This window comes from Oryx dammah, unplaced genomic scaffold, assembly GCF_014754425.2.
Source record: "Oryx dammah isolate SB20612 unplaced genomic scaffold, SCBI_Odam_1.1 HiC_scaffold_1, whole genome shotgun sequence".
NCBI lineage: Eukaryota > Metazoa > Chordata > Mammalia > Artiodactyla > Bovidae > Oryx > Oryx dammah.
This window is the reverse complement of record NW_024070185.1, coordinates 71,241,683-71,260,702: the sequence shown is the minus strand read 5'-3', so window position 1 is coordinate 71,260,702 and position 19,020 is coordinate 71,241,683. Positions and strand designations below refer to the sequence as shown.

Below are 19,020 nucleotides of genomic sequence, written 5' to 3'. Positions count from 1 at the left end.
GTAACATGCCGTATCAGAGGTTGGGGGCTTAGAAAATGGAAATAGGGTAGGTCAAAAGCAGATAAGGAGACTGTTCTCCCAGGAATTCAAGTACAGATGTGCGACCTACCCTGCCAGCACAGATCTACATTCTCTACTCATGTTACTATTGCACCCAACATTTTTTTCGAAATTCCTGCTTTGGAAATGCCTTCAAACGTCAGAATAAAAATCATATTGAAAAATTTCTCTTACTATTCCATTTTAACAAAAGTATCTAATTTTACTATTAATATTTTATAAGCATGTGTAGTCCAGACTGGCACATATAAGAAATAACTATTCTTATTGCTTTTTAATACTACTGTTGATGCTTTTAGTAAAAATAAGAAGTCCTGAAAAAAAAAACAAACTCATTTACATTCCTATAATCTTAATATAAATGTTTTTATTTCCTAAGGCTTATCTTTACCAGTATGCATATACATTTTTATGTGGATTATACATATAGTCACACTTTCCTGAAATGACCAAAACAAAAATCACTTATCCTAACTAGCCACTTTCTTTATCAGATTTGGTGTCAACTCATTTCACCAAAATCAAATCCATACCTGAATGAAATTATGTCATTTAAGATATTTTAAAGAATAAGACTAAGGTGTCCATCTTAAAAAATCAAGTATCTCTTGATAACCACCCCACCGGGAAATCTACACAATAGTTTTTACTTTTATCTTTGAAAGTGCAATCACTAAATCTCAACCTCTTAGACACCAATCTTAGCATTTAAGGAGAGAGTTAGAGGGATGCTAAAATAATTTTCTTAGAATCCCAGACATGCTAGCAGGGAAACAGAACAAAAACGTCATAGCCTTTAAATGATAAATTTCTTAAGCCCTTTTTAATTACACAGCCTTTAAGTTCCTAGGCTCTCAATGAACTTTGAAAAAGATTTGAAATGAAAGCAATGAAAATCTTCCCTAAATCTCTCATCACACTTGCACACAAGTCCATTTTGAATACTAAGCCAGGAATCTGGAGGGTATTTTTAAGTGATATGTTAGTCTTGGCTTCTCTGCTGAAGTAACTAAAACTGGGAGATAGACCAGTGGTGCCAAAGGAGTCTGCTCTGTGAATCATGAGTAAGAGCAGCACTAAGCTTGCAATTTGGATAAGCTGTCAGCAGGTGGCAGCTGTTCTGGGCTATGGGAGGACTTTCTGGCCTGAGTGCCTCTCCATGTAGGGATTTTATAAAAGAATGCGATGGTTGATTTGAAAATGAATGGGGCCCTGAGAAGAGATGTGAATCTGGGGCAATCTGAGGTTTATTAAATGATTATTTTAAGACCAAGGTCACTAACAATATGAGTAGCCAGTGAACAGTAATTTCCGTGATATTAAAAATCCTGCTCTGAATAGAAATCGAGGAACTCCCTTCCCAATTATAAGCAAGTTTAAGAGGACACTTACTTTTTTATAATTTTGTTGCGCTTGGCTTCTGAGAAGGTTTCAAGTTGAAGGGACTCATGGGTGAGAAATGCTACTGCCAAATGGAAGTAATTGTTCCAGAGCTGCTCAAAATTAATTGTGTGGGTAAAAAGAAATGGAAAATAACATTAACAAGGGTCATACTAAAACAGTGACACACAGTAGAAATTCACTCTCCGGAAATCAATAAATAAAGTAATATCCACAGAACATTTTTCTCTCTCGTGTTTCAATGATTCAGCCCTGAAAATTTTAACACTTTACTAAGATTAAAAAAAATTTTTTTAACTATTATATTTGTCTTTACTCTTGGGATAAAGGAAAATTGCTGCCAAGAAGTGTACCTATTTATAGTAGGTAGTTTGGCAATACTTATCAAAAGTCCTAATGTTTTGCCAAACTTTTGAACTAGTAAATATTTTAGGACTTTATCCTGGAAAAATAAAAACGGGCATTTAAAAAATATTTAAGTACGTGCTATTTAACATAACAGAAAATACAAACAACCTAAATTTTCATACATATAAAAACACATATGTATATATGCACACATACACATTTATACATATATGCAATATCCTCCGCTTATGTCTTCACTTTCCAAGTTCCACAGATACAAACACAGGCCATGACACAGCAGAAGCACATCACCAATCACATGTACCCTGTAACAGAAGCAGAACCTTGTCTGCCTTCACCAGGACTTAGAATAATGCCCTGCACTAACTCTCTAATATTTGCTGGGTGAATGAATGAAGATGGAGCTAGTGGTCACTTGGACTTTCAAACAGGTGTGTATACACACTGCTCTCTGGAAACCAAACCATTTGTAGGTAGAGGAATACCTGTGTGACTGCCTGCAAGCAGGTGTGTATAAGGCCATCTGAGAACTGAAGGAACTCCTAGGTAAACTGCATGCTTACCTGAAGTTCAAAGCTTGCCTGATCCATGAAGAACCTGGTGAGAACCTCAGCAAACTGGTTTATGGCACGGAGGAAAACCCTGGTGGGGGGGAAGAGAAACACACTGGATAAATAAGGCAAACGTCATGCTCTTTGAGACGTTTTCTGGGGCTTCCCAGGTGCTCAGTGGTAAAGAATCCACCTGCCAACACAGAAGACTTGGGTTCAACCCCTGGGTTGGGAAGATCCCCTGGAGAAAGAAATGGCTACCTACCGAGTATCCCTGCCTGGGAATTCCCATGGACAGAGGACCCTGACAGGCTGCAGGCCATGGGGTAACAGAGTCAGACACGACTTAACATTTTCTATGTTAAACAACAACAACAAAACAAATCAAGCCTGGACTTGTTAACCTAAGGCCTTTAGATCTATCAAGATCCTTAGAGACCAAAAACAGCACAGTCTACAGTGAAGGCCAGTTTCTCAAACTGTCTCCTAGCATCACTCAAGGCTGTATCATATCAGCTCCCGAGCCTCAGACCAGAGCTCTTTCTACTCCATCGTGACAATTGTGTTTTAAAGTCTAGGACTTCGGATGCAATTGTTTCTCTAATCTGTACATAGTTGGGAAGTGTTTTCTAACCAGATATCAGGGCCATGGAGACTTAATGCTTATAATAATAATTTACTTTATTTAGCTCTTGAAAAATCCTGAATCTGAGTATCTGTGCATGCGTGTTCAGTAGTGTCTGACTCTTTTTGACCCCATGGAATATAGCACACCAGGCTCCTCTAGACATGGAATTTTCCAGGCAAGAGTACTGGAGTGGGTTGCTATCTCCTACTCCAGGGGATCTTCCTGACCCAGGGATCAATACTGAGTCTCCTAAATCTCCTATACTGGCAGGCAGATTCTTTACCACTGAGCCACCAGGGAAGCCTCTAAGTATCTGTATTCAGTTCATCTGACTTAAATTCAACAAGTCTTTGTTGAAGACCAGCAACTGCAAAGCACTGCCTTAGGTTTTGCCTTGAAAGAGACACTTCCTGGTCTTAAGAAGGTTACAGCTTGGTGGGGTTCACTTGCAACCTGTAAATCAAACCCTGACCCAACAAAGAACATGGAAAATTCTAGGAGTGGGTATCAAACAGGTATAGGGAATCAAAAGGAGATAAGAGGACATCTAGGTCAGAATGGCTTCCTTTGGAGATGGCATTCGAGAAGGACCTAAAGGAATGGGAGGCAGATTGATGGCCAGAGATGATGGGGCAGGCACGGCAGGCGGAAGTAGCCAATGTGAGGGAAGGCACAGAGCACGTTCAGCGGCAGGAAGAGGTCAGTGTGGCTGTAGGGCACACTATATGTGGGCTTCCCAGGTGGCGCCAGTGGTCAAGAACCTGCCTGCCAGTGCAGGAGATACAAGGGATGTGGGTTCCGATTCCTGGGTCGGGAAGATCCCCTGGAGGAGGGCATGGCAACCCACTCCAGTATTCTTGCCTGGAGAATCTCATGGACAGAAGAGCCTGGTGGGCTATAATCCATGGAGTCACAAAGAGGCAGACACAACTGAAGTGACTTAGCATGCACACACATTGTATATGGAGGGAAACAGTGGAAGATACGGCTAGGAAAGCAGGGTGGGTCAGGATGCCGAAGCCTTGAATATTAGGATAATGAAGGCCACAGGGCGGCATGAAAGATGTCCTGCAGAGCTGATGATCAGCATGAGACAGTGATGAGGTAACAGCAGAAGGAAGAGAGTTGAGAGCCTGAGTCAGAGCGGCTGATAGAGCCTGGATGAAATCAAGAACAGGAGGGCATACACCAAGACCATAGAGGCAGGACAACCTTTACTTTCCAGATGATGGACCTGAGGCAAAGAGATGAGACAGAGCTTCACAAGGCTCAGAAAGCTAGTTACCAGACCCACGTTTTCAAATGCTGCCAGCCCCACGATGGGTGGTCTCACCTGTTCTGTGTCATATTCATGACCATCCAGTCTTTAGCGTAGATGTTTTTTCCAATTAGGTCCTTAAACATGATAAAAGTTTCCATGAGGAAGTCCTGCAGAAAACAGATGAGGAATGGTTGGGGGAAAACTGGGTTACACATTGTATGCCTGGCCCGCATTACACTGATGGCCACAGTCCCATAACAGTCTATCTTTTAAGTTTCATGGGGATAACACAGCGTTTTGTTTTCTTTTTTAATTATTTTATATTGGAGCACAGTTGATTCACAATGTTGTGTTAGTTTCAAGTGTAGAGCAAAGTGATTCAGTTATACATACACATGCACATATTCTTTTCAAGTCCTTTTCTCATTTAGGTTACTACAAAATATTAAGTACTGCTCCTTGTGCTATATAGAAGGTCCTTATTGGTTATCCAGTTTGAATATAGCAGTTTATATATAATACAGCATTCTTAGAGCTGTCCTATGATTTGATGTTTATACCATATAATCTGCCCTCCCTGGTGGCTCAGATGTTAAAGAATCTGCCTGCAATGCAGGAGACCCAGGTTCGATCCCTGGGTCAGGAAGATCCCCTGGAGAAGGAAATGGCAACCCACAACAGTATTCTTGCTTGGAGAATCCCATGGAAGAGAAGCCTGGCAGGCTATAGTCCACGGAGTCACAAAGAGTCAGACATAATTGAGTGACTAACAATTTCACATAGTCTGATGAGGGAGACAAGGATGAAAAAACTGCACAAATTTTATAAATTATAAAATAGACTACTGAAAAATTAAATGACTGGCTTAAGGCCATAGAAACCAAGAAGCAGAGAGCTAGGATCCAGACCTTTGGGTTCTGGATCCCAAGTTTACAGCCATAATATCGTTAGCACTTAACTGCCAAATGTTGTCTGAATAGATCTACTGCATTTCAAAAAAAAAATCCACCAATTGTGAGAAAACTGACACTTTTTAACTTTTTGGAATCTTTTAAAAATTGAATTATAATTAACACACGGTATTATATTAGTTTCAGGTGTACTACATAGAGATTCAAAGGTTTTATACATGGTCATCACACCTGGTCCAGTTACTATCTGTCACGCTGTAGAGTTTTTAGAGTATTATTTACTGAATACCCTCTGTGTACACTACATCCTTGGCAATTATTTATTTTATAAACTGTCAGTTGGGGTCTCTTAATCCCCTTCAGCTCTTTTGTCCACCTCTCTGCCCTCCTTCCCTCGGGTAACTACCAGTTTCTTCTCTGTATCTGAGTCTGAGAAAACTGATATTTCTAACAACTCTGAGTCCAGTTCTCCCTTATTACTGTTAGAATGGAAACAAAATGCTATAAATAAGAAGCAGAGTCAGGATTCTTTCTATTCCAGGAATGCTTCCATGGGTAGCCTGGGGAGAAGGGTCCTAAACTCTCCTTACAAAGAGATGTCAGCAGTGGACCCTGATGACTGTGACAACTAATTAACAAAAGCCCAGGATTGAGAAAATAGCTATTCTACTCACAAGGCGGCTAAGAGGAAAAAAGTAACTCAGAGAAAGAAAAATCAGGCTAAAAATCAGCGCTTAAAAGTTTGGAAAGCTTTTAAATTTATTAGTTAGTTAAATTTAGACATTTTCCACTCAGATTCCTGAGCTGAAAACCCAGTCCAATTTCTCTGGCACTAAACCGTGCAGTTTCAGCAAGCACAGAAAGAACGCGGGGCTGTTGAGGCAGGGGGCCTGGGTTCTATTTCTAACAATATTCCTCAGAGAGCCTAGTCCTGATGGCTACCCAGCGCACTTTGGAGGCGTGCGAAGGATCAGGAACAACAACAGCCTGGAAGTCTGTGCTTTGCAATCTTCCTTCTGGTTCAGTGCAGACTAAATCATTTCTACCTTCCATTCTCACATCCTAGCCCTAGTGCACAAGTTTTTCAATTTTTCATCATACATTTTAAGTGCACCCATTACTTACTAACTATTCCATTAACTTTTATTCCCTCAAGTCAACAGGAACTCATGGTTTGTGAAGCGAGGATGTAAAATGCTGGTTATCTGCTTCTGACACTGACTCCACGTCCAGCCCCAGGTGCTCTCAGTGAACTGTGAACAGTGATGGCATAAGAAGGGCAGCTCCCCAGGCCTCCCTTTCTCTACTGCTTCCCAGGGTCCTTCAAGTGATTTCTTCAGAAGCAGCAGGACAGAGAGAAAGGAGGGTCCACTGAAGGTTGAAAGGCCTAGCTGTACCCAGCAGTTCTCCCACTAATGACCACAGGTCCCTTGGGGGCAATAATCCTTTTTTAATTAGATGATGCTAGGGGAAAAGTTCACACTGACCTCGAAAACAGAGGTTAAACCTGAGTTTAGAGTTTTTTCTGGTTTTTTTTTTTTTTTTTGGTTACTTAATGGAGCCAAATTGCCAGGAGTTTGAACTTACTATAAACGTCTTTATTCTACCTGCTTTCAAAGGAAATCTGAAAAAATGTCATTTTTTCCCCCCCTGTGGCTGCAAAGTGCAGCATATGGGATCTTACTTAGTTCCCTGATGAGGGATGAAACCTGTGTCCCCTGCATGGGAATACAGAGTCCTAACCACTGAACCTCCAAGGAAGTCCCCCAAAGTCACTATTTTTATATTAATTTTATCTTACAGAATAATAAAATATTATATATATAGTATAACATCATAATTATTATTATAAGTAGTTGGTTCTCATAGGTATTAACACTTGTCAGGTACAAAGTGAGGCATTTTCCATATGTCCATTCCATTCATCAGTATGTACATTAAGCATTTCTTTTTTGGAGTGATGAAAATATTCTGGATTACAGGCTTGTGACAGCTGCAAAATGCTGTGAATATACTAAACAGCAATGAACTGTATGCTTTAAGTGGGTGAATTGTATGGAATGTGAATTATATCTCAATAAAGCTGTTTTTTTAAAAAGTACTCACATTAATCCCCTCCCCTCCCCAGGTAGGTACCATCTTATATATGAGGAAGCCGAGGTTCAGTGAGGTTAAGAGCATGTCCAAAATTTCGCAGAGAGAAGCAAAATAGAAATCAAAATTCAAACCCAGATCCCGGTATTTCAAAACCTGTGTTCTTAAACACACTGCACCATCTGCCTGCTGAGGAGAAACACCGCCACCCTCAGCTTCCACCTCTCAACCCCTCTCCTCTCCTCTGTGATTCTCTTGCCCAGATTTCTGGAAGCACAGCTACGGATGGCTATGGACTCCTGTACCAGCCTGCCTGCGAAAGCATGGTCGAAGTGGAAGTCCACATAAGTCTCCAGACTAAGCCACGATACCTTATTGTGGTCCAAGACAGTATTCTGAGAGTTCACCACTGGATCGATTACAACTAATAATAAAATACAGTACTGACTCAATAGACATGAACTTGAGCAAACTCCGGGAGACAGTGGAGGAGAGGGGAACCCGGCATGTTGCAGTCCATTTGGTAGCAGATTCAGACATGACTTGGAGACAAAACAGCAGCAACTTTCTCTCCAATTCTTTGTTACATTTTTCCATCATGTAGACCTCACAGAAAGGAGAGTGACTGGCAGGGAAAGAGCTGGGTATCCTTGGGAGTACTGGCCGCATGCTATCCATATAAAAAGGGCAGAAAGTGGACCACTGAGAGCATAAAGAAGACAAGACAAGAATATGCACGAATGATGGAAGTTACCCAAAGGAAGTCTCATCCACTGAGACCTCAACTGTTAATCCAGCTCCATAACCAGCCCATTGCTTCACAAGACAAGATGATAACTTCAGGGATAATGTTTTGTTTTGTTTTATGCAGGATCTTAGTTCCCTGACTAGGAATTGAACTCAGTCTACAGTAATGAAAGTGCAGAGTCCTAACCACTGGACCGTCAGGGAATTTCCACTTTCAGGGCTGTTTAATAGCCATTAACAGCTCTCTGAAGGAAGAATCATGGGGAAGCCGCTGGAGTCCTAACTTGGCTTCTTAAGCTACCTTTGGCTGTATGGTTAATAGTAAACTATTAAGAGAACAATTTTGTTTAAAACAAAAGAGAATGGAATATTTTCAACTAAAGATAACTTACAAATGTTACACGGGGCAGGTGCTACCTCTTTTCGTTTCCCTTCCCAGAACTACTGGAAAGGATGACATCCACCACATCTCAGAAGACCATGCACATCTCTGTCTCCTAAAATCCTTGCAAGGGTGAGTCGTGTCCCTGAAAATGAGACACTGTCCTCTTCTGAGAGCAAAAAAGGTCAGCCAAATGTTTCTAAGTACAGGGTCTCTCTAAATCAAAGAAACTTCAGTGTCTCCATGAGGACCTATTGGTATATGAACTCTTGTTTAGTCACTCAGTTGTGTTTATCTCTTTTGTGACCCCACGAACTGCAGCCCATCAGGCTCCTCTGTCCATGGGACTTCCCATGCAAGAATACTGGAGCGGGTTGCCATTTCCTTCTCCAGGGGACCTTCCCGACCCAGGGATGGAACACGTCTCTTGCATCTCCTGCACTGGCATGCAGATTCTTTACCACTGAGCCACTTGGGAAGCCCACATATACAGTACTCTTCTTTAAAGCTTATGGCAGAGAAACACTCTCCCTCTTATAATCACTGTGCAAAGCCACACAGCATTAGAGATGTGTGGGAAGAGAACCCACACAGAACCGATGCTCAGTTCTGTCAAAATATGCAAAGTCTTAAAGTGAGCAGGACGCAGTGAAGACCACTTACAACGATGTCTTGTCTGGTTTTGAAAGTGCTGATGTAGTGGCTGTAGTGGCTGTCATCCATCTGCTGCAGGACGGCGATCATGCAAGCAACAAAACTCCCCTGGAAGGAGACGGAAAACACAACAAATCCCAGCTTCTGAGACCACCAACTGAAAAGCAAGATGTGGGCGCATGGTCTTTGGTTTTCTCTACCCAAGTAAGTATGCAGAGACCCCAGCATGCTGGAAACATACTGAATTCTAAAGATCTAAAGGCATATGCTTTGTAGTTTCTTGGTAAAAACAAGCTCCTTCCAGGTCTGAGTGGAGGGCTTCATTCATCCTGTTGTCAGCTCTGACCTCTGAAATCCTGTAGGTCAGGGGATACTGACTCTGAGATCTCAGCTAGATGACTAGTGAAGCTGAAACAACTTGTAGATGCTGAGTTGCTTGTTGAGAAAGATGGGTAGTAGAGACATCCAGAGAGAAATGCCAGAAATATTTAGATCATTTAAACAAATTTGAGCTTGGAGGACAGCAAGAGGAGAAAGAGAATACAACTGAGTAAAGAAGCAGAGGAGAAGATAGGAAAGGAGAGCTCCCTGCTGGACCACTTCAGTGTCACGCCTCCAGCTCTGGAGTCCTTTGGTCAGTGATTCTTGCATGTTAAGCTATGTTAACTGTGGACCTGGTTTGAAGAAAGGGATTGGATAATTAGATGTGTATTCAGTCCCTCAGCTGTGTCTGATTCTTTGCGGCCCCATGGATGGTAGCCCTCTAGGCTTCTCTGTCCACAGAATTTTCCAGGCAAGAATACTGGAGTGGGTTGCTGTTTCCTACTCCAGGGGATCTTCCAGACTTAGGGATGGAACCTGCATCTCCTACACTGACAACTGGATTCTTTACCACTAGGGCCATCCCTGGTCTGGATAATTAGGTGATTACCATCATATTTCCATTTTTGAGGCCAGGAATTACATATTCAACTGGCTTTCCCCTAGTCCAATCATATTTGAGTCACAGACTTAATTTTCTAGCCTAAGGGTAAGTACCCAAGGCAGAATCTGCCTGTATTCATATATATGAAAACAATACAAATTTAAATGAATTTGGCATAGAGGAGAGGAAAACCTAGCTGTTCCTGGGATGGAGAGAATAACTTCCTACATACAAAAACAATAAAAGACTATCCATGGTCACCTCTCTCTGGATGAATGCCTTACATCTCTTGTTTAAAAAGTTTATTTTTCTAATTATAAAGCAATGTAAATTTATTGTATTAAGGCTTTGATATTTATTGCCAAACTAGCATACAGCTTGCATTACCATCAGCACCTAATGCTATTTATTTCTCCAGGCCTTTGTTAAAGTGTTTGTCCAAATTTTATCTTCTTGGGAAAGGTATTTTTGGGTGGGAGGCATGTCCTGAGGTTTGTGGGATCTTAGTTCCCTGACCAGGGATGGAACCCAGGCCCCGGGCAGTGAAAGCTCCCAGTCCTAATCACCACTGGACCACCAGGGAATTCCCAGGAAAGCCACTCTTTTTTTTTGGTCCTACTATGTAGCAAGTGGGATCTTAGTTCCCCAACCAGGGATCGAACCCACATCCTCTGCATTTGTGGAGTCTCAACTGCTAGACCACCAAGAAGTCCCTAAAAAGCCATTCTTAACCACCTTACATAAATTTGTAACTCTATGACCCTGAATCCCCTTATTCCACTCAATGTTTTTTCCCTCCACAGCACTTATCTCCTTCTAATATTCTGCACTTATTTTTTTATTGTTATTCTTGCTAGAATGTAAGCTTCTCTAAGGTAGTGATTTTTGTTCTGTTTCCTGATGTATTTCTCTTGTCTAGAACAATATCTGGCTTATAACAGTTTCTTACTACCTATTTTTTTTGAAATAAATAGTTTTTATTTACAGTAACAATTTAGAAGAGTTCTTTTTCTATTCTCTAGTTAAAATCTCATTGGAAGTGGCGGCCCACTCCAGTATTCTTGCCTGGAAAATGCTATGGACAAAGGAGCTTGATGAGTTACAGTCCACAGGGTCACCAACAGTTGGACATGACTGAGCAACTAAGCACACACACATGGAGCTTATACAACTGCAAGCAAAAAAGGCTCCATTTGAAGATGCATGTAGACGATACCACTTGGTCTTTCAAGAGTTACCTCTGGTCTCCATAGTACCTTTTACCTGACATTTAGTAGACATAATAGTTGGAAAATAAGAGGCCAACACTGAGATTTCTAAAAGCACGCTAATCTCAAGTTCTTTAAAAGATTTTCTTTGAATGAAAAGGGCTGCCCGGTAACATAGGGCACCAATCTATAAGCATTTCAAGCATCAGGGGAAACAGAATGTGAAGGGGAGAACTGAATTTATCAGAATTTCTCTCGCAGTGGGAACATAACTCGGTAAGCTTCTGTCGGGGGGCATGGCTAACAGCATGCAGGGCGCTGCCTCCAGAACGGCTGGAGCCAAAGTCTACCTCAATCACACGGTGGTTGTGTAATCTTGTACAGGTTTCTGCATGTTTCCTCTTTTTAAAAATGGAGCTTACTATGAGTTTTCTGTGAAATATACAGTGCTCAAGATACGTTCTAGCACACACACACACGAATGAGCTAACAGCAACCATTACTATTAACATCATTTTGGCTGAACATACTATTACTGTTATCATTCTAATGAAAGTGGATCCAAATAAAACATGCAGACGTTGAGAATTACAATTACACTGCTCGAGATACTAGAGGAAATGCTGAATGCAGTCAGCTAAACTGATTTTCTAATTTTCTGCTCACAAAAGCTCTTATTTTCCTTAAAGAAAATACTAAGTAAATATTTAAAGAGCATTAGGTAGAACTGGTCCCGAGTTCTCACTCCACCCAGGGTGCCTGCATATCTCAGTGGGTCTCTGCATATCTCAGTGGGTCTCTGCATATCTCAGTGGGTCTCTGCATATCTCAGTGGGTCTCTGCTTTAATGTATAATATTAGAGGAGGTTTTTGTTTCACCGTCCATCTGAGTAAGACTCCTTAAGAAGGGATTCACACATTTTGTATTAGTGAGATCCTTAATAACCGTCCCCTATTCATCTCCTCTACTTTCCTGTTGGATCATTTTCCCTCAAGGAAAAATCAGCATCAGATTTACTCACAGTTAAAAAGAAGAGTCACTCAACCAGGGAGGCTGTAAAGTTCGAGGCCCCATTCAATTCCCAAGGGAGCTATGCCACCCAACAAACAGTGCCGTCTAGAAACTGGGATGGAAGGGGCCTATGAATTTGGTCTCAAGTCACTGGTCCCCAAAGCCCCTCATTGGGTAGGTGGGATGGGACATTGAGAAGGTGCAGTGGTCCCCTGGACGACACTCACAATATGGGGAGACTGTCGGCTCATCCCAATCACGGTCCGGTTGATCCTTCTCAGCAGCCGTTCCATTACCAGCTGTATGTGCTTCACCGTGGGGCCCTAAGGAGGAAACACATAGATGGACACACTTCTGACTTGATTCACTTTTCTGAAGGAAACCTTAGACAGTCGAGATTTCTCTTTCATTTCGTTCTGGCTCTTGCCTACAAAACAGTCTCTTATCCAAAAGGGGGAAACATCGCAGAATGATACATAATGTTATTAAGGAATCTGCTTAACATCATTGGTTCTAACGTTTGAAAGATGAAGGTGGAGATGCAAGAGAAGAATGTCTCCCTAATAACCTACGTCATCTGGACTCACTGAGAGCTCCCTGTAGCTGCTGACTCAATAAGCAGTTTTTGGAGGACCCCCACTAGCAGGAGGTACTGGGTCCTGACCCTGAGTAGATCAAGTCACCCAGGAAAATTAAGCATAAGAATGGGAAGCAAAACGCAAATATACAAAGTTCTTGCCATCTTCTGTGTAGGAGGTTAAAAAAAAGAAGAAATTCAAGTCAAGGACATTGTTATGAACAAAATTTCTATGTTGAAGCTCTAACCCCCAAAGGTGATGGTATTTGGAGACAGAGCTTTGGGAGTGAATCAGGTCATGAAGACAAAAGCTGGGATTGATGGGTTAGTAGCCTTTTAAGAAGGGACACCTGAGAGCTTGTCCCGCCAAGGAAAGGCTATGTGGGGACACAGCTAGAAAGTGGCTGTCTGCAGGCCAGGAGGAGTCTCCCACCAGGACCCAGCCATGCCGGCACGCTGACCCTGAACTTCCAGTCCTTAGAACTATGAGAAATAAATCTGTTCTTTAATCCACACAGTCTTCACTATTTTATTAGAGCAGCTTGAGCAGACTAAGATAAGGAATTAATAATCTGACTCTGTCAGGTATCTGTGAGCAAGTATTCAAATTTGCGAAGCCTTCAATATTCATAGCTGCAAAAAAAAAAAAAGAAAAAGAAAGAAAGAAAAGTTCCTATACAGGAATTAGCTGGGCTGATACACCCAACACTGCCTTGTGAATGTTTTTCTTTTTCCTTCTTGTGATTTGATATTACATTCTTTCAGTTCCAACTTATCAATATTCAACTCACCTTTTCAAAGCCAGTATCCATACCTGCTTCTTGAAAGATAGTCTGAATCTCTTGCTTAATGCTTCCAACAACTAGATCATTGCTATTTCTGTACTTTTATTAAAACAGCAAGTATTATTAGTATCCCCTTGCTTTTTATTATTTCTTTGAATGAAAGTGACTCATAAAACCTGCCTCTCTGTGGGGTATTGTGTTTTCCTCTATTTACATGAGTTCCATATGTTAGACCCCGGCAGGTGTGTCCAGTGTACAGGCACCCTCTGAGTCTTTAACAAATTTACACTTCAGCAGGAGGGTTGGGGCTTAAATATAAATAAACAAAATACAAAGGTTCCCCTGGAAGGGCAGTTTCATGACGGGAGGGCTTGCTTCTCCTGTTCACTGCTGAAGACTCAGACCTTTCACAGTGTCCAGAGCACAGGAGCTATGTAAGGAGTGTTTGTGAGTGGAATTTACAACTCAAAGATGGTAAAAGCCTTAAAACATAAGGACAGAATAAAGGCAGCTAGCAGAGTGCAGGAATTTGGGCAGGACTGCACCAACAACTACTTTATGGAGGTGCTTAATGCAACTGGACTCTGAAGAATGGGGGAAATGTGAAGATATAGGAAAACAGGAGGGAATACTGGGCTATAAAAAAAGGGGGGCATAAGAATAAACTTCAGTAATGAGAGCCTGGAATGAGCCGAAATGGTATAGGAAGACACAGGGAATTAGTTTGTACATATAAATATGTCTAGGGACTTTATGTAGGAGATCTGGGTTTGATCTTTGGGTCAGGAAGATCCCCTGGAGAAGGAAATGGCAACCCACTCCAATATTCTTGCCTAGAGAATCCCATGGACAGAGGAGCCTGGCAGCTACCGTCCATGGGGCTGCAAAGCACTGCACATGACTGAGCGACTAAACTACCACCCCCAGGGACTATACTGATGGTTCAGTGGTTAAGACTCTGAGCTTCCACTGCAGGGGAAATTGGTTAGATCCTTGGAATTAAGATCTTGCAGGCTGCACGGCTCAGCCAAATAAAAGACATACTATCTGAAAAAAAAGAGTAGAAAACAACATTTAGGTTTCAGAAGAAAGGATCAGCTTCAGAGGGTATATACGGAGAACTTTTCAGAAGCTCAAGAATAGGTACTATAGTGCCATCAGGTACCAAAAGCACAAGAGGGTAGAGGTTTCTATCTTACAAGCCTACACAGAGCTCTGGTTCTGAAAAGTTCCCAGAGACACTTCAGTGATGGTCAAACTGGGCTGGCCAGGAAAATCAGCCAGCAGCGGCCCCCACAGCAGGCAGACCTCCCCAGACCTAGATTTGCCTGGTAGGTTCTAGCCAGGAGAAGCCTCTCTAAACACCTCTAAAGTGGGTACTGCCTAGATTCTCAACTGCCTGGGATGAGCAGGGCCACACAGCTGTTCCTGTCCCCAGCCACGGGACCAGCATGAACTGTGCTCCCCATCAGGGACTCTTGAACTTACCACATCCTTCCTGTCCAGAACCTCCAGGAGGTAGCTTAGAAGCTGTGAGCTGGCCTCGTGGTCAGGCTTGCTGGAGTTGTCGTCTAACTGGCCGCTGAGCTGGTCTATCAGCAGAGCAAGCAGCACATCCCTGCACTCTGCGGGCGAGAGGGCAGACCACTCAGCAGCTGCCGGAGCACCCCTCCACACAGCCTGGCTCCTTCCTACAGCCCCCTCTGCCTGTCCCTCCAGCTCCCAGCTCTGGACTCAGCCCTGCAGGGGCTCCTCCGGGCTACCCGGGAGCATGTGATTTTTAGGCATGGAAGTTCAGCCCTCTACCTTGACCTTAAATGCAAAGGAAATCCCACCTAGTGTGTAGTCCCATGTTTATATAGTATTTAACAATGTCTTTAGCTTCTTTGGCGGGGGGGGGGGGGGGGGGGGGCGGGGGAACGTCCTTTGCCTCAGATGGTAAATAGTGTGCCTGCAACACAGGAGACCAGGGTTCAATCCCTGGGTTGGGAAGATCCCTTGAGAAGGAGGAATGGCAACCCACTCCAGTATTCTTGCCTGGAGAATCCAGTGGACAGAGGAGTCTGTTGGGCTGCAGTCCATGGGGTCACAAAGAGCTAGGTACAACTGAGCGAGTAACACAGAGTATTTTTTTTTTTAAGGCATATAACTTTAAAAAAAAAAAAAAAAGACCAGGACTTTCCTGGAGGTGCAGTGATGAAGACGCTGCCTTCCAGTGGAGAGGGGTGTTGATTTAATCCCTATCAGGGAGTTAAGATCCCACATGCCTTAAGGCACCCCCCCCCGCAAAAAAAACCACCTCAGAAGCCCTATTATAACAAGTTCAATAAAAGACTTAAAAAGTTTTTTAACTAAAACAACATTTAAAAAGGTCAACTTAGGGATTCACTGGCATTCCAGTGGTTAGGACTCAGCGCTTCCACTGCAGAGTGCACAGGTTTGATCCCTGGTCAGGAAACTAAGGTCCCATAAGCCATGTGGTGCAGCAAAAAAAAAAAAATATATATATATATAGGCCAATGTGATATTTGTAAGCTAAGTTATAGGAAATTAATAAACTAAGCAAGTTATATGCTTTTAATTTTCTGACATGTTCTACCGAATGGGTAAAATATACTCAAAAATTCCTATGCTCACTAAGCTTCATCAGCACATTTCAGTGAGTTTCACAGATATTCTTTTCATGCTTTTGCAGATACTTGGACTTCATACAGGAAGGTGCTTTCTTTCCACTATGTCTTCTTTCTGGGAACTTCATGATGATAAAATATTATTCTGATAAGTCCAGACATTCTGGGCATGAACAGAAACGACTGTGAACAGTGATACCACTTCCTCTGTTGGAATTATGAAGTGCATCCTTGCTCTTCAGCTCAAATGCCTCATCTTCATAGTCTCATATATGCTTTCCACACCCTTAGAGGCAGAAGTTATCACAGCATAATAAGAGGTTGACTAATACTAGGTTTTCTACTTAAGAGCACTCAGTAGCTTTCTGCACTCCCCCTGACCATGTCCTTGAAACAAATGTCTGAGCACAAATTCCGAGGCTTAGAAAATATCAGAGCCAAAGAACACAGCTGATTTGATCTAGTACAAGTCCCTCCTTCCATAGAAACAGAGGCTGAGACTTACGAGATGGTCCTTTTTTTATCTGAAGTTACATAACTAGCCCGGGGCAAAGTCAAGAGGGTTCTCTCAACCAACCTACTCAACTTTTCCTGCTTCTGAGGTACCCTGGTGGTCCTCAGACCCTCCAGCCAATACACACAGCATGAATTACCCACTGGGACTCCCTGATCTAGTGGTAGCTTCAAAAACGACTCCCACAGCTGGCCCACCCTGACGAGTCTTGGGACCTCCTTCCCATGTCAACTTTGGGGCAGGAACAGTGATTTACACTTGATGGCTCCCTGCTTGACTAGTTACAAAATGAAGAGTCTTTTAACGGTGTAAGTTTCTTCCGTCGGTGCCCTCCTCCACTCCTAGCAGTAAGACAGTGACGTGGCTCACCCACAGCTCCCCAAACCTCTCTGACTTACACTGATGGCCACTACTCCTGCCGTGGTCAATTTTTTGCCACTGATGTGACATGACTGGGCATGGAGTGGAGGAGAAATGTGCATAACCTGCTCTGCTGAGCAAGTACAAGCAGCAAGAAGTCCATCACTGCCCTGGGGCATCACTGCATCCCTGCCATAGGGTACCACCGCCCCACAGCATCACTGCATCCCTGCCACAGGGTACCACCGCCCCACAGCATCACTGCATCCCTGTCACAGGGTACCACCGCCCCACAGCATCACTGCCCCATGCCATGACATCATGGTATCACTGCCTGCCCTGGTCCCTGGTTACTGATATTATAATCCATTTCTAGGTCAAAGGAGATGCATTTGTTTAAAAGGACCATCTTTCCTGCTTGCCTGTTGCTTTCTGGGGTTTGTATTTTGAGGACAAAGTTTGCTAATTAATGCAACATTCGCTATAGAATTAAACATTAAAGAACACATGATTTTGCTCTTTCATGGAGCTAGATAAAATGCTGAACTGATTTCACCTTCTCCTTAAAACCAGTTTCCAGGAAGTGCTTAAGTTTCAACAAGGACATAATTAATTTTTTTTTAAAGGCAGCATTGACTGAGGAAGACAATTTCCATAAGTGGCCATTTTTGTTGGAGACTCACCTGACTGCTGGAAAAGATTGCTCTCTACTATCTTGGTCATGCAGTTCAGTTTCTGGCGAACTAAGTGGTTGTCAGGGATGCTCTGGATGAATTTGCAGAAGAGCACACTAGAAGAGAAACCCGGGTAGTTAGTGGTTTTATCCTGCCTTGTTGAAGGGAATAAGCTCTTCCTCTCGTGGGAGATTATTTGGGCGTGGAGAGGTTGACCTGGAATTCTCTTACCGGAGAGTCTGTCTCTAAGAAGCCAAGGAGAGGCTATATTCTGCCTTCACTCTAGAGCTCAGCTGGGGAGCCGAGTCTGCCTAACCTGCCAAACAGTCAGGTCCATCACTGCTTTGCAGACCTGTCTTTATACTCAATTTCTGCAAAAGCCTTTTCTGGCTAATTCCACCCCAGTGTCAGTCACCATCTGACCTGGCATTCCTGGGTACTTAGGTGTATGGCTGGAAGCACATTATTATGCTTTTTTCCCCTATAGTTAATTTTATATCTGTGCATTTTGTTTCTTTGGAGAAAGTGCAAACCTCTCTCAGGGGCCTTTATCTTCCCTAGAACTGAGCACAGAAAGGTGTTCAGTCCATAAGGGTCCATACATGTTTAGAAGAATCACAATATGTGTAGTAGTCCAAGCTGAAGCCGAGCAGGGGAGTTCCATCTCCTGTTAAGAAATAACAGGAACTTCCCTGGTGGTCCAGTGGTTAAGAATCTGCCTTGTAATGCAGGGGACGCTGGTTCAATCCCTGGTTGGGGAACTAAGATCCCACATGCTGTGGAGCAACTAAGACTGAGCTTTCTGGAGCCCACGTGTCCCAACCAGAGAGGCCTGAGTGCCGCCATTAAGACCCAAGACAGCCAAATAAATAATAATATTCTTTTAAAGAAACAATAGTTTTTGGCTATTTACCTGAGTTCAATAGGATCGAACACAAGTTTGACATCATTAATGATGCTAGGAAGGTACTTCAAGGCTGCCCCCTGCAAGAAAAACAAAAAGGCCGATTCAGTCATCAAGCAGGACAGATACAGAATTTCCCGCATGATCTCAAGAAGAAATGACCAACGCTGGGAATCAGGAAACTGGACATGAATGTTCTTGCGATGAAGGAGAAAGCTGGTATTGCTAACACAAGATCTCCCATCATCTTTCTCCTAAAAAAAATCTGGACAGACAGCTTTCCATTGTCTGTTTAGAATTCATTTTTTCTATCCAAGGAGGTAATCAAAACCTTGACATTTCTCTCACAAAGTTGCCAGAGAGAGGAGAAAAT

At 42.7% G+C, this 19,020-nt stretch overlaps 1 protein-coding gene across 1 annotated transcript in view; it reads right to left on the bottom strand.

Moving 5' to 3' along the window:
- DOCK5 (dedicator of cytokinesis 5) overlaps nucleotides 1-19,020 on the bottom strand; it is a 201,612-nt gene that overhangs the window by 59,558 nt on the left and 123,034 nt on the right. The window contains exons 23-30 of the mRNA XM_040243303.1: nucleotides 18,657-18,727; nucleotides 17,753-17,859; nucleotides 15,054-15,190; nucleotides 12,431-12,526; nucleotides 9,068-9,166; nucleotides 4,343-4,437; nucleotides 2,394-2,472; nucleotides 1,453-1,553 (exon numbers count right to left, since the gene is read on the bottom strand). Coding sequence (XP_040099237.1) covers nucleotides 1,453-1,553; nucleotides 2,394-2,472; nucleotides 4,343-4,437; nucleotides 9,068-9,166; nucleotides 12,431-12,526; nucleotides 15,054-15,190; nucleotides 17,753-17,859; nucleotides 18,657-18,727 — 785 coding nt within the window. The remainder of the gene's footprint in view (nucleotides 1-1,452; nucleotides 1,554-2,393; nucleotides 2,473-4,342; nucleotides 4,438-9,067; nucleotides 9,167-12,430; nucleotides 12,527-15,053; nucleotides 15,191-17,752; nucleotides 17,860-18,656; nucleotides 18,728-19,020) is intronic.